The sequence below is a fragment of the Chrysemys picta genome, chromosome 3, assembly GCF_011386835.1.
Source record: "Chrysemys picta bellii isolate R12L10 chromosome 3, ASM1138683v2, whole genome shotgun sequence".
NCBI classification, from domain to species: Eukaryota; Metazoa; Chordata; order Testudines; family Emydidae; genus Chrysemys; species Chrysemys picta.
In genome coordinates this window covers 126,845,935-126,861,864 of record NC_088793.1, presented here as the reverse complement: position 1 = coordinate 126,861,864, position 15,930 = coordinate 126,845,935, and the positions used below count along the sequence as shown (strand labels likewise).

At 39.6% G+C, this 15,930-nt stretch overlaps 1 protein-coding gene across 4 annotated transcripts in view; it reads right to left on the bottom strand.

Annotated features, from left to right (window-relative positions):
* Nucleotides 1–15,930, bottom strand: part of KIF25 (kinesin family member 25) — a 71,763-nt gene that overhangs the window by 39,871 nt on the left and 15,962 nt on the right. For all 4 annotated transcript variants that reach the window (XM_005303943.5, XM_005303944.5, XM_065590455.1 and 1 more), the window contains 5 exons: nt 14,141–14,263; nt 12,643–12,781; nt 5,969–6,072; nt 5,515–5,603; nt 3,390–3,432 (listed from right to left, as the gene is read on the bottom strand). In XM_005303943.5, the coding sequence (XP_005304000.2) occupies nt 3,390–3,432; nt 5,515–5,603; nt 5,969–6,072; nt 12,643–12,781; nt 14,141–14,263 (498 nt within the window). The remainder of the gene's footprint in view (nt 1–3,389; nt 3,433–5,514; nt 5,604–5,968; nt 6,073–12,642; nt 12,782–14,140; nt 14,264–15,930) is intronic.

Below are 15,930 nucleotides of genomic sequence, written 5' to 3'. Positions count from 1 at the left end.
CATTTTAAAACTGGGCCCTTGCATATAACCCTGTTCCTGTGGTCTTTCATAAGGATTTTTAAGTATAAGAACAGTTTGGCCCACTGGAGTTTATAAAGTCAGTGATCCACTATATGAACTAAAACCTAGGCCTTGATATAAGTAAATTGATATAAATTAGCCTGTCATATAATCCACCAATTATCCAAAATTATCTACATAGGTTTTCTTGACACATTAAAGCCTAATAGCTCATAAACGGGCATTGTATTCTACAGTACAATATGTAAGTCATGGCAGCAACAGTGCTATCTACACAATTATATTCTTGGAATTATTTATTTCCTAACATATTTATTCTTTCTAGCCAATTCTTCATATATATCATTAGCTTCCTAATTGTGTTAATCTAAGAGTCCATTCTAGGCCATTGGGGACCATCTTGTACAGCTATAATTAGGAAGATTTAAATGCATGTGATACTTTGGAAACTTTTCAGTTGCATTCTAAGCACTACCCTAAGAAAAGAAAATTTGGCTCCACAATTAAATACCATATAAATAACACAGAGCATCTGATTGAAAACTATAGTAGCTAAGAAAATTAAGGCTAAAACCTGAATTAACACTCCATCCTCAGCTCACAACTTTTAATTTTTATTTCTTGGTAAGGGCATCAATTAATACTGGAATGTCATCAATTCTCATTCTCCTTACTCTCATGGATTTAAGACAGGACCTTTAACATGCTTGAATATAATATTTTGTAGGTGATTGTGCTAACTCTTTGGATATCATATTTCCATCCTGATCCACAAGCCATGTTGTAATAATAAAAATGAAAAGGGTCTGACATTTTAAAAAATAGTTACAATGAGCACAAGCAGCTTGACAGGACAGCAGGAAGTCTGGAGCAGTCTGAATATTACAAACAGAGACAAGGCCTGATTCCCTCCATGGCTGCACCAGATGAACCCAGGCCCCAGACCACCAGCACCATAAAGTTAATCAAAAGCCAGGATGCAGCAGCAGATGACAGAAGATGGAGCAATGGTCTCAAGTTGCAGGGGGGGGGGGGGGGGTTAGGTTGGATATTAGGAAAAACTATTTCACTAGGAGGGTGGTGAAGCACTGGAATGGGTTACCTAGGGGGGTGATGGAATCTCCATCCTTGGATGTTTTTAAGGCCCAGCTTGACAAAGCCCTGGCTGGGTTGATTTAGCTGGGGTTGGTCCTGCTTTGAGCATGGGGTTGGACTAGATGACCTCCTGAGGTCTCTTTCAACCCTAATCTATGAAATCACCTGCTAATGAGCTAGTCACTGATTCAGAAAACCTATGATGATGCTTTTCCCAGAAGGATCAACATCTGTCAGCAGGGTGGGTTGTTTCAGGTAAACACTTCCAGCCTGTTATGGGAATGCATTGCTGGTAGAGGACATGACTGACCTTTGGTTAATGAATGTTATATGTAGTAGTGTGACACCTGTGGTATTCTTAACAACATGTCTGAGAACATACTCTAGTTTCTCTAGAGGAGCTTTGGAGTTCTGCTGCTCACTCGGTCTGTTCCACCGTTCCATAAATATCTGCCTAGATCACTTTTACTTTTCCACTAAAGAAACCAGCATACTCCATTAAAGGGACAATGTCAGTTCCAGGATATTTTAACATGGGTCTTAACTGGAAGGCAGTGTCTTCTGGGACCCTAAACAGCTATTTAAATATGTCCATAACTCATCTGCCGATGTCTTAATAATGATCAGGATCTTCTGTTTATTTAGGACCCAAACAAAAACAATGGACCATATTCTACTCTCAGCTACACCAGTGTAAAGCGGGAATAACACCACTGGCCCTTTTTCTGATTTCACTTACGCCACTGTAAGTCGAACGTAATTCAACAAAGTCAGTGGAGTTACACTGGCATGCGATCGGGTAAGTGAGAGAAGAATTAGGTGCAATGGAGTTCCAGCTGTACATTAGTGTAACTGAGAGCAGAATTAAGCTCACTGTTTTGTGCTGTGCTGATAAATCATGTTGGGCTAAAATGCTTTGGGATAAAAAAATGGTCACGGATCAAATTGGAGGGGAAAAAGTGGTGAAACTCTATTCAGGCTCTACCCACAAAGCCACAGGAGTGGGATGCTTCCTGATGGATGATCCATATTTATGAGTAGTGAAACAGTCATTTGCTAGGGTGGTGGACTGTATGGAATCTATATATAACTTTGAAATTGTTCCTCAGCATGGGTCTCCTGGCTAGCAGGACAAAGAACTAGTCACTAGAAATAGAACTACTACAACAGGGGTAGGCAACCTATGGCACGCATGAAAAAGGCGGCACGCGAGCTGATTTTCAATGGCACTCACACTGCCTGGGTCCTAACCACCGGTCCAGGGGGCTCTGCATTTTAATTTAATTTTAAATGAAGCTTCTTAAACATTTTAAAAACCTTATTTCATAGACTCATAGACTTTAAGGTCAGAAGGGACCATTATGATCATCTAGTCTGGCCTCCTGCACAACGCAGGCCACAGAATCTCACCCACCCACTCCTGTAACAAACCCCTAACCTATGTCTGAGTTACTGAAGTCCTCAAATCATGGTTTAAAGACCTCAAGGTGCAGAGAATCCTCCAGCAAGTGACCCGTGCCCCATGCTGCAGAGGAAGGCAAAAAACCTCCAGGGCCTCTGCCAATCTGCCCTGGAGGAAAATTCCTTCCCGACCCCAAATATGGCAATCAGCTAAACCCTGAGCATGTGGGCAAGACTCACCAGCCAGCACCCAGGAAAGAATTTGCTGTAGTAACTCAGATCCCACCCCATCTAACATCCCATCACAGGCCATTGGGCATATTTACCGCTAATAATCAAAGATCAATTAATTGCCAAAATTAGGCTATCCCATCATACCATAAACTTATCAAGCAGATATGTCTTTTGCCCCCACTACTCCCCTTGGAAGGCTGTTCCAGAACTTCACTCCTCTAATGGTTAGAAACCTTCGTCTAATTTCAAGTCTAAACTTCCTAATGTCCAATTTATATCCATTTGTTCTTGGGTCCACATTGGTACTAAGCTTAAATAATTCCTCTCCCTCCCTGATATTTATCCCTCTGATTTATAGAAAGAGACCTTCTAAAAACGTTAAAATGTATTACGGGCATGCAAAACCTTAAATTAGAGTGAATAAATGAAGATTCGGTACACCACTTCTGAAAGGTTGCTGACCCCTGTACTACAACAATTTACATTTTGTTTTCACTGCGCATTACTCAAACCAAATTATTTTGCATGTGAAGAAACAAAGCAGGTGCTTTAGACATTTCCACTTCTTTTGTCTCTTTTCTATTATCATTTAATTTGTTCCTGATTCTGAATATACTTTCATTATTAAACATACTCACATCATCAGTAGCATGTGCCACTTTTTCTGAAAGCTTTCTGTGCCTGTTGGGGGGTGGGGGTAGGGTGGGGGGAGAGAAACAAAATCATTTTTTCATTCATCTTAGAAAAATGTGAACTCTCAGAATGTCTGTGAACTATGTAATTATCTAAACAATGTCAAGAATGAAACCTTAAAAAGGAATCTCTTAGAATTTTCACTACTTTTGTAGAAATATCATAACCATAAAGTAACTACATACTTTTTTTATTAACAAATATAGTATTAAATTGCAATTAACCACAGTAATGGAGTTTATTTAAACAAGCAAATTTACAATAAACAAATTAAGAATAAAACTATATGCAAACCATTCCAATGATGCAGAAACTCTAAGGGCAATATAAAAACAAGTGGTGTTTGGTAAGAGTTTGCTTAGCAGATTCGACATTAATAAATTCAACTAGATACTTTCTTCTAAAGTACTTGAGCTGAGCCTTCAAACACTTGTTGACATAAATGATTTTACATATATTGCTAGTCCAAAACTGACTGAGACTACTGATGTGTGTAAATTTACTCATGCTTGTAAGTGTTTGCAGGATTGGACCCTTAGTTTTCATACATTGTTTGAACACTGTTCCAGCACATTAAGACAAGTTAGACTTAGGTCTTGGCTACACTGGCAATTCACAGCGCTGCACTTGCTGCGCTCAGGGGTGTGAAAAAACACCCCCCCCCGAGCGCAGCGCTGTAAAGCGCCAGTGTAATCAGCGCCTGCAGCGCTGCACGCTCGCTCACAGCGCTGCAAGCTATTCCCCTCGGAGAGGTGGAGTACATACAGCGCTGCGAGAGAGCTCTCGGAGCGCTGGCGGCGCGACTACACTCGCGCTTCACAGCGCTGCCGCGTCAGCACTGTGAATCCACGAGTGTAGCCAAGGCCTTAGCAATCATTTGTATGGCATTATCTATTTTGTTCTGCATTGCAATTCTGCAGCTAAATGTATTATTATTTCAGAGGGTACAGAAACAGTGATCAGGTCCCTTACAGGTACAAAAAGCATACATTATACAAAATTTCCTCATCGCACTCCTGGAAATTTCCTGAATAAGTTGTTTTTTTAATACTTAAAATGACTATATTTTGAACAGAGTTGGCAAAAATAAATAGGCTTTTCAAATATATTCTAAGCCAACAGGCAGATACAGCAGCCAGGGAAGGTAAAATAGAGCTCCAAACTATTGGTAAACCCAAGGTTCTTTCCAAATGGCTATTTTTATTAGCAGGAAAATTCAAAACAAGCAACTTTGCACCTACTAACAAATAATAGAGGTCTTTGCAGCTTTCAATAAAGGGGGGAAGAGAGGACACAAACTCATCTGAGTAGCCATCCTGACTGCTTCCCCTGTGCTTTTATAGCCCCCATCGCAGATCAGCCATGAAATAGGCAGTGGACCTGGGTTCTTTCTGTGACCTCTTACATGCTGGGCCTTAAGGATCACCTTTATACCTTAGGGCTCTTTCTCTCTTTCACCCCTCTTCCCAAATTAAAGGTTTTAAATTGTGGTTTCTAATCTCGGAAGATCATAGTGCGGTTGGTGTCTAACCACACACATAGCTCTTTTTTCTCTGTCTCACTTGCTATTTTAATCCCTCCCTTCTTTTCCTTTAGCCATCTAAGCAATTTCCTGCTTCTTACTTACTCAAACCTAATCCTGCCTTTCCTCTTCCATCCCAAAATGTGTTGGCAATTACAAGTGATTGCATAATGGGCTGGAGTTATAGGACCAAATACCCCAGTAGTGTAAGAAGATGCAACTCCACGGAAGTGAATGGAATTGCACCTATTTATGTCGGCAGTGAGTCTGGCCCACAGTATCACAAAACAACACATGGAAACAACTATTTTATTGAACAACAGAAAAGTGTGAGATTTCCTTCTCTAATGTCACATTATCAATTTGATAGAAGAAAGCCGATGTTGGCAATACCTTTACAATATATATTTTATAATAAGATTGCAGTCCTCCCAAGAAACCAAGAAAATATTTATTTTCACACACATCCCGCACATACACCCCCACTGTTCTCTCTGTACATCACTGTATGCATCAACTACAAGAATAATATTTCAAAAGTAAGTTACCTATCTTGTGAGACTGAATGTCCAGAAGCAGTATCAAAAGGCAGTAAGGGACGGATCCTGCAGTGCACTCTGATATTTCCCCTCAGTTCCTGGGATTATAATATAAAAATGTAATTAGTACAAACTATTACAAGAGGACATGCATGTAGGCCCTGGTCCTGCAAATACTCATGTTTAACTTTTTAAGAACATTCATAAGAGTTTGCAAGGGAGGAGAACTGGGAGACTTTTTAGAGCAATGGACACAAGTACTATATTTAAAAGACATTTCTGATTAGGAACAATATGGTATGACTTGCTGCAAAAAGCAGATGTGCCTCTGTAAAGAAGCATATGGTACATAGACAAAGGATCTGATACATCAAGTAGGAGCATATTCATTAGTTATGATGTTTGGGAAATTATGCATATAATTGCAGGAGGTCTCAATGGTTCTCTCATTATAGATACTCACAACTAAACTGTTGTGAAGTATTTTTCTCTTTTGTTTTTCTTGCTGGTATCTCTCATTAACTTCCTGTAAAGACTGCTCGAGATCAAATGCTTTTGTCTGGAATGCTGGAAGAAGAAAGCCATTTTAAAAACCCAAACTCTTGGGATATACAGGTAGGATTTTCAATAGCACCTAAGTGAACTAGGAGCACAGTTACTATGGACACAAATACATAACTTTGAAAATGTTAAATTATTAGACGTACAAGGCATTCAAAGATCATTCAGATCTGCCAGTCCAGTTAGGCCAGTGCTATTTGTCACTATGTGAGAGATCAATTTACAGAGGCCATCTTGGGACTCTGGCTGTTTAAGCTGGGAGACATCAGACATGCTGCAATGGTGGTGATGGGCTTTTTCTTACACTGAGCAAACAGGTGGTGATCTATACCATTCTTACCACCTCTTCTGCAGACTCATTAGGCATCAATAGTGGCATGTGCTCCCCTCCTATGCAGAGGAAAAGTGCTGAGGCAGCTGCAACTGTGGGTGGCTTCTTAAGGAGTTAAGGTGGAAATGGGGGAGTGCTCTAGCATGAACAGACAGGCTTGGATACCCATGGAGTCACGAGTAGATAGGAGAGTACAAATCTTTTGCAAGTTGCAATGACATGAAGTATTTTGAGAAAATACTTCACATGTGATGGAACAGGAGTCTGACTGTCCTGGAAAATGGAGTCTATACATATAATGAAGGCAGAAGAGTCATTACTTCATGCCTCTGCTTGTTCAGCTGAGCATAAATTTTCAATACAGTAAGAAGAGAGTTAGACATGCGACTCATTTAGTGTGCTGCTAAACCCTTGTAAACAGAAAATGTTCCCCATAAGGTGCCAGAGTACACTTCATTTCTAGGATTTTATAGAAAGCTTAATCTTTTGAAATCCCATGAGAGTCCTCCTCACACAAACTGAAGAGGGATGGATAGAGCAGAGTAAAAGCTCTCCAACCTCACAGATGATTTTGTTTCAACCTAATTACATGCACACTGAAAGGTCCATGTGGCAGATGATAAACACCTGTAAACTTTCAGAGAAAGCAACCTCCCAGGAACCCCAGCAAGAAATCAAAGTCCCCAACATTAGCGAGATGTCCAGTGACACAGAAGTACAGTAGCCCACGAATGTGGCTCTAGAGTTGGATTAACAATAAGGCCACCAGGCTGTATTCACCTTTTTATAAAGAAGTTAATATTGAATTTTAAGATCTCAACATGACAAGCATGTGACTTATACTCCCGGCTAGAAGCTAAAAATCTGAACACTTTAAACAACTTTTGTCTTATATTGGAATTTCCCCAGATATTATTTTTGCCATTCCCAATCTGTATGCCTCACCCGTCAGCCTTGAGGTACTCTCCAGTATGCAAATTACCAGGAGTACATGAAACGGTCAGCTGGAGGGGCAAGGCAAGACCCAAGAGCTGCATAAAGAATGGTCCCTTTCTTGCATTCAGTAAATCTAGTAAGCTTAGTTTGAGCAATCATTTGTGGGTTAATGTTGGGTTAAACCTCAACAATAAGGGGGTTACATTTTTCAGTTTTACCCTGGAAGTCTAAACAGAAACTTCTCTCTTGGGCCACATAAGATAGTAATATATATAATTTTTAAATATACACAGCAACACTCAATTCTTGAATTTTCTTGGAGAAACCAACAGAGGAGGAATTGTATTATGGAATTATAACAGTGACCCCTGCTAGGCTGCAAGACATTTTCCATTATAGGCCTGAACTTGACCACTTGGCACAGCTCCCTCACATAAGATTTTCCAAGTGAAGCCCCTCATAGCTAAAGCATGATGTAAAAATCTCTTGTTTGTTTTATACACTAATCCTCTTTAAGAACTAGCATTTAGGACTATTTTTTTAGCAAGCTGGAGAGCAAATGGTTTTAGTTATTGGAGGTGATCTTTGTGAGGTGAGCTTCTGCGAGAGGTCTGGTGAACATTACAAGCTCTGCTCCACTTAATCTGTGCTTTAGTTTAAAAAAAAAATTCTAGTCCTTTTTGTTGTGAAAGTAATTATGAAAACAGAAATCAATCGTTAGCTTGTCACAATGGTCACTAGTTTGTCACAATGGTTTTTCGAAGACAGATGGTTCCTTGGGATCTGCAGGAAACAAATAAAGGTCTACAGCAAGCTATGTTTATCCAAGCACTGAACAACCCCCTACCTCATGTTCTTGCACCTGACAGCTGGTATTTTCATACATGCTTTCCCAACGCTCACTCCCATAAAAGGAATAAACCATTATGCCGCTCATGTTTTGTGAAGCTTTATATGCAGTAGAGATGGACCCTTTTAATGAAAGTGCCACAAAGCCCATTTTCTAACAGGCAATTACTTCTAAACCTTTCTTGTGTGGAACTATTTGTTTATGTACCTGGCCATTTGTTACCATTATCATTTGTGTTCTCCTGGGATTCCTGCTTGTTTCCCCTGTGAGCCACTCTAGAAGTTATTTCTTATTATTTCATATTCGTATTATGGTAGTGCCTAGGAACTCATACTGACATCCATTGTGCTAGGCACTGTACAAACACAGAATAAGACACCGCCCCTACCCCTGGAAGGTTACTATCTAAGTAGACAAGACAGACACAGGGTGGGGAAAAGGGTATCCTGTACAAGCAGAATGAACACGAGTGATAGTTTACAAACATCGTGTTAATGTCATAATTTTTCATCTTTTCTTCCCATACTGGTTCCATATTTTAAAAATGAGGCCAATCAAACCCAATGGAAATGGTTCCCCTAACTTCTAGGTTAGAGAGCCATGATACAATATGCTTCACATCACTAGACCTTTCAATGTTGTTGCAGTTATCTTGCAAGAGAGATTGCATAAGAGGGCAAACATCAGTTATCTTTTCTAAATGATTAGCACCAGCCTGAGTAACTGGTTTTGTTGCACACTGTTTTAGTCTTAAACAGATGCTATCTATAGGTTGTCAGCTACTCTATTTGTCTGTAATACTGCTCTTTAGGATAATGCATTTTTATACTGTGCAGAGGTTTGTCTTGCTTTTTAATCTCCCCACAAGAAATTGAGGGTAATTTGATACAAGCTTTTAAAGTAGCAGGTCTGTTGTTTTGTTCTTAATGTCAGAAGGAACATTTTGAAGGCACAGAAAAGTCCGGGAAGAATATTCATTTGGGCCCAAATCCAGCCCCTTCTCTTCCCCAGGTGCAGGGGACATCCCAGGCAGCAGAGCTGGTGAGGCTGGGCTATGCAAAAGTGGGCAAACGCAGGATTCCAGGGGACTATGCAGAGAATGCACATCTCCTGCTTGGTGCAGAGCTCAGCTCCTGGGGAAGGAGGCCCAGAGTGACAGCACAAAGGGGGCAGGACTTGGGCAGGCTAGGGGATGAGCTGCTCCACATCGTCTTCCATCTTCCCCACCACAGGAAGGAGGAGCCTGTGTAAAGAGACATGGAGGCTTTCATAGATTGGGCTATTGTGGCTTCCATAAAACCTATCTATAGCTTATTGGGGTGGTGGAATAATTCTTCCCCCAGTTATTCATTCGGTCAGGTACAGGGTTAGAATTTGCTCCCAGTCAGTCCCTACCTGTCTTGGCACTGTGCTGCGCCCCGGAAGTGGCCAGCAGGTCCGGCTCCTAGGTGATGGGGGGGAGGGGCCAGGAGGCCCCGTGTGCTGCTCTCGCCCGCAGACACCACTGCCCACCCCTAGCTCCCATTGGCCACAGTTCCCAGCCAATGGGAGTGCAGAGCTGGTGCTCGGGGCAGGGGAAGCGCGCGGAGCCCCGTGGCCCTCCCGCCTAGGAGCTGGACCTGCTGGCCGCTTCTGGGGCACAGCACGGTGCCAGGATAGGTAGGTACTAGTCTGCCTTAGACCTGCAGCACCCCCGACCGGACTTTTAACGTTCCGATCGAAAATCAAACACCTGGCAACCCTAGTAACTGCTAATTTGCTAAGCACTGACAATACTAGTTCTTCCATCTTTTGAAGACTATTCTGGGTCCACAGACACTGATGTGGCCTTTTTCAGAGAGTATCTATATGATGGATTAAGTTAAAAAGTCTTCTTAAATTTTCAGAAACTTGCCACCCATCACATAAATGGCTTGATTGATATATGAGTCCCAGGAGGACCCCTGTCAGTCAGTCTGCCAATATTTTTGCTAAAATGATAACATCTACATTAACTAGGGAACTATGGTAATAAGGACAGAATAATGGGTCTGTTCCTGGTTTGGGAATTACTATTATTCACACTTCACATAGCAAAGATGGCAGTGTCTAGTTTTCAGACTGAGATTAAATACATCTAATAAGGGGCTACTCAGTTATTTTACAACTGTTTGAGTTCACTCTATACCCACCAGACTCTGGCAATTTACATACTTGGAATGCTTTTTAACATTTTTCTATGGGTATCTACCTATCAAGCATTTCAGCGTGAGCCTCTATTTCATGAGGTTAAATGGATAATATATGATTTCCCTGGTATATATATTTGGGATTACTGCTAGTAAGGGATGAAGTGTACATCTCATGACAGTAATTCTGAATATATCTCTATGATAGTAAAGACTGTGTAACTGGCCCACCAATTTTATTTTGTTTTACCAGATGGACAAATCTCCAGGTAGAATCTCTTCCATGATGATCTGTGAACCTGGCCTGGTTGTTTAAGTTTATGATGCTGACAATGTAGTTTACTATTTCGTTCATACTCTTTCCCACCTCTACCTCGTTTAGTTAAGAGGGATAAGGGTATCCGACCACATACCTTTTGTATCATGCTAAGTTACATTTAGTTGGGGTCAAACAAATTTACAGCAGAAAAGTTCCTCCTACCTTTTCCATTTGCATTTATTTTAAAAAATACTTTAGAATTTGTGTGCATTTGGTCAGTCTTTTGAGTCCTTCAAACTCAAATTTATCCTACGAGAATATTTTTTGTGCTAATGCTGGGCCTTGCTGGATATCTTTACTATTTACCATTATTAACATTTATGTAAGTGTTACACTTGAAAACATTTCCCATGAGTTAATAGCTCACCACTTCTTGACATCCTTGTAAATGTCACTATTACATAAGGTCCCAATCCTGCACTGCGAACCACATGGATGGAACTGCTGCACTCACACACAGCTCCACTGAAATCAGTGGCTGCACCCACACAGATTACAATGCAAGACTGTGACCTAATTCAGAACATGAATATTTTATATTTCCAGGTACATAATATTATAATTAATACATTACAATAATGAACTGAAAAATATAGATTAAGAAAACATAGAATTCACCCAACCGCCAACATGCTATTTTGATATGTGTTGAAGTTTCTCTTAGCTGTGACATCACAGACTGATGTATTAAGGGATGTGAACAGCAAGACTAGAACAGGCCAGAGGACTTTGTGGGACCTATAAAGAATACTTTAAAAACTAGCTTACAACACTGTATTTGTTTATGGATAACTGCCCCCCAGAGCCTGATAAATTGGAACATTCAGCTTAATCTCGGTTCAATTTTCTACTTTGTTCTCCACTACTGTATCAAGGGTGGTCTGTTTAATTGTTTTCTTCATCTTGGCAGTGGCGCATTCTAAACCCATGCAGAGTACATAGTCTTTGTTTAATCCGTCTGTCTAACTAATAGGCAAAAGTTCATTGGGACTGATCCGGCACACACTTGCCACTGTGCATTCTGCTTGCTACCATTAATGAATAATCCCCCTGGAGTCAAATAAGACCCAGACCTAATTGATTTTTGCAGCATAAAAATGGACAATTGTTTCTCATGTATTGCAATACCTGGGGATAACATTGCGAGTTGCTGAGTGGCCCACAAATTTCAGTTTTTACTTTTTATTCCTGCATTTTGGATAAATTAAATCAGATCTTGATGGTTACATTTTCAAAACTCTGGCCCCCAATCCTGCCATCAGATCCGCTAACACAGATCCGTATGCCTGTGTGGGGTCCCACTGAAGTCAATGAGTTCTGAACATGTGCAGGAGTCCAGACTGGAGGCTCCAATTGCAGACTCAAAGCCTTGGTGAGTTTTGTGCACACAAGTACATGCTTTGCATTTATACATGTTCTGCAAGTCAAAGTTTTGAAAACAATCTTTATAGTGTCATTTTACACAATACCTTGTGTATGTCTGTTTTTTAATTAAGAAGTATATTTTCTTCCTAAAACATAGGGAAAAAATTAAAAATCCAGTTTGCCCTATTTTCTGACATTATTCTGAAAAGGCTGAACTCTCCTGAGATTTTCCCTGGTACAGTCAAAAGTACAAAGTTTCAGCTAAGGTAACACATTTGTTATTTTACTATTCCAAAACAATCAAGATAACAAGCCTGAAAAATTCACATTAAAATGTTAGAACTGGGCCAACTCGGCAGTCTAGTAGAAGCTGCAATCAGCACAAAAAATCGATCCAAACTATTGTCAGGCATGCTGCCCTGTGAAAATATTTGATTACATACATATTTTTGGTAGTACCTGCTTAAGGAAAGCCCATGATCTAGAAGCCTAAATGAAAAAAAACAACCAAAATTTAAGTGACACCTGTGTCAGAACCAAACAAAACACATGAAAGAAATGTAATATCAATGTTAAATGTCTGAAACATAAATGCGGGGAGCCTTACTTTGCATAGCTTCATTCTGCAGCTGGATCCTTTGGACAGCAGTCAAAACTTGGTAAAGAGAATTCTTGCATTGATGTTGAAAGTCTCTTGAAAGCTCAAGAGCAAATGAATGGAGATTCTTCAGGTCTCGCTTAAGTCTCTATGCAATAAGCAGAAAACAGCATCTTAAAAAAGATGTAAAAATAGCAGTCGGAGAACTGATAAAATATCCATAATGCAAATAATTACTGTCAGGTATCACAACCAAGAAGAACGTTTATATTTCACATAATGAATTGATTTATTTAAGGACTGAGCTTGCGAGATGCTGAGTCATCTCATTTCCAACTGACGTCTGCAGGAAATTTCATAGCAAGTGCTCAGACCATCACTGCATCAGGCCCTACATGTGGAACAAAGTATCTTTTTTTTATTTTGTTAACTAAAACCAGGACACTTTAACTGTGTGTGATGTACATGCTTATGAATCACATATACAAGTAATTTTAAATACAAATACTTAAAAATAAATAATAGTTATTAATAATGATTTACCTCACAGCAGTGTTGGGATGGTTAACACTTTCTAAGGCCCTTTGAAGATGAGAAAGTGCTGAGCATTACTCTGTGGCACTTCGATATTACTAGTACTACATAGTCAGCCTTTCACTGTGAATTAATTATGTGACTAATTTTTAACGGTAAGACAATAAATTGTACTGAAGGTTCAAAAAAAAAATCTGCTGCAGCTTTACCTCCGAAAAGCTACAGAACACCACAGGGTAAGAAAACCAGTGTTTTTCAGTGACAGTTCTAGGAATACAGGTAATTTAGAATTGTATCTGGAGAGCTTTTGCCTCTTGTAACACATTTATCTCCTTGTTGATAGAAAGCCATCACAGTCCAAATGTGTTGCATCCCAATCAGCTCTGCCATTCTATCTAACCTAAAATTTAAAATAGTATTATAAGATTTTCTATGAAGGGTCATTTTAATGAGATTAGCACACTTCATTTATTAAACACCACATTCCTCTTTTCTGTTATTTCTCCTTTAAAGAAGGTTCAGATGCACTCCTTTTATACAGGTTTTAGGCATCAACTCAGAGACTCATGTTCCTCTAAAAAAGCTGACATCTGCAAGTGTCCTTGAGAGAAACCCACAGCTTTACGGCCTGTTTGCAGTCAGTATCTTTTAACAGAGGTATAACACATTTTAATATAATTGGGTGGACAACTCTGGTGTTTTCATTGCCTTGAAAATGTTTTAGCTTCTGTAAAACAAACATACACTGACCAATAAAATATAGACTGCTCATGGGTTCGTTCCCACAAGCCCTTCACGTGGGGAACTGCTGATGAAGTTGATGGGAGTGTCACATGCAGAGGTTTTTAGGATCAGGCTATCTTTCAGAAATTATTAACATACTTAGACTTAGAACAGACTGTTTCTTTTTTAACATATTTTACGACTGCTTCAGTGCACTGAGTATCTCTGCATTATTACGAAGATTCTTTACCTGTATTGCTCCATAAACCTGGATTATAACGGAGCTCGTGCTTCTACACAAGTTCTGTTGCTTGTCATGAACAAAGTTAAGCTGTGCCACTTCATTAGTGTCTCTTCCAAACAACCCTCGACACTGTTAAAAAAAAATATTGGAGAATGTCACTTTGAAGATTCACAACTCTGTAAGTGTATGTTTTGGTCTAACATAGGAGATTTCTACAGTAGAACCAGCCAGGGAGTAGAACACAGGCACCCAAATGCCATCTCTTAATACAGTATATTCCATATTTGCAGTAGTGAAAAAAGATCAGTCTGTGAAAACCATACTTTAAAAAATAACTGAAGATTATTTTTTTATCCCTTACGGATAAAAAGACAATGCTTCATCAGCTTTTTTTGCGGGGGGAGGAGTTAATACAAGTCACCAAATTTTACAATAGTTTTCCTTCAAACTATGAAAATGAAATATTAAAGACCATAACCAAATAAAACTAAAACTAAAAAATGGGAGTGAAGGCTGTAATGCTCTTCTTTTCTAATCCCAAACAAGAGGGCTAATTATTGCAGGGTTTGTCAATTAGCAGATGACATTAAAAATCATACAATATGTTCTGAAGTGCATAGGCACAATGGAATAGGTTAAAGAAGGTGTTTCAGCCTGCTCTCTGAATTGCCAGGTTATGTCACTATAAACACCTTCCTACTATTATTTCAGTTGTGTTTTATATTGGATTATATTTCCCTTGGATTTTCATTTTTATTGAAGCAATTTAATTAAATACTCAGACCTTGACTTACCATTGTGATACTCCAGTTTTACACCAGCAGAACTCCACTGAAATCAGCGGAGTGATATTTGTGTAAACATCAAATAATACAGTGGTACACTAGGCCCTCAGTTTAAAGTGGCCAAACCAATTTTTTTAGGATGTATAGAATAATTAATATCAAAAATCTAAAAGTGTAAACTTAATCCAAAAGCTAGAAGAAGAAAATGGATTTTGTAACTGAACTGAAACTACAACCTTTATTATATTGAAGATCACTAGAAAATGAAATCTATGCAGAGAACTTGTAAAATTCTGCAGAGCAATATCCCGCATAATATAAAAAAACAAGCACTTTTCAGTCATCACCCTTGTTTACAGGCATCTTGGCACCACTAAAGCTAGCTAACATGTCTTATTTCAATTCCCCCCCATAACCTGTTGACACCTGTCAATTCTTAACTAGCATTTGTACTCTTCTTTCTTATTTCTAAAGTGCACTGGTATCTACCATGGAACTTGCTTTCCAGTTAATTCAATCTATAAATGAGTTGTGGCTGCAGTTCCCAGTTGTTTAAATTAAGATAGCAGGATAGAGTGCAATAACACCACTTCTAGTGACAATAAAGAACTAAATCCAATGAGACAGTGGATTGATTTAATTCAGTTAATTTGCCATGACAGTTATTGTGGAACCAAAGATTCAATTACAGGTGACACACGGGAGACAACAAGAGCAACATGATGCCCAGTGAACTTCTGTTGTCAAAACAAAACAAAAACATAAATAAGAATTGTGACGGGTTGGATCACAGAAAGCTCCTTGGGAGCTGCCACCAGATGTGCAAAGACTACCCCTGCTCCTGTTTTCCCTGCCAGCTCAGGACTCTAGCACCCTGTCTTGCTGAGCCAGACACTCCTGTCTGGCTCCAGACACAGGACACAGTCCTACTGAATCACTTGTCCCAAAGCTGCAGGTTTACCTGAAAACAGCTCACAGTAGTGTGCTTGTCCTTAGCACTCAGATGCCCAA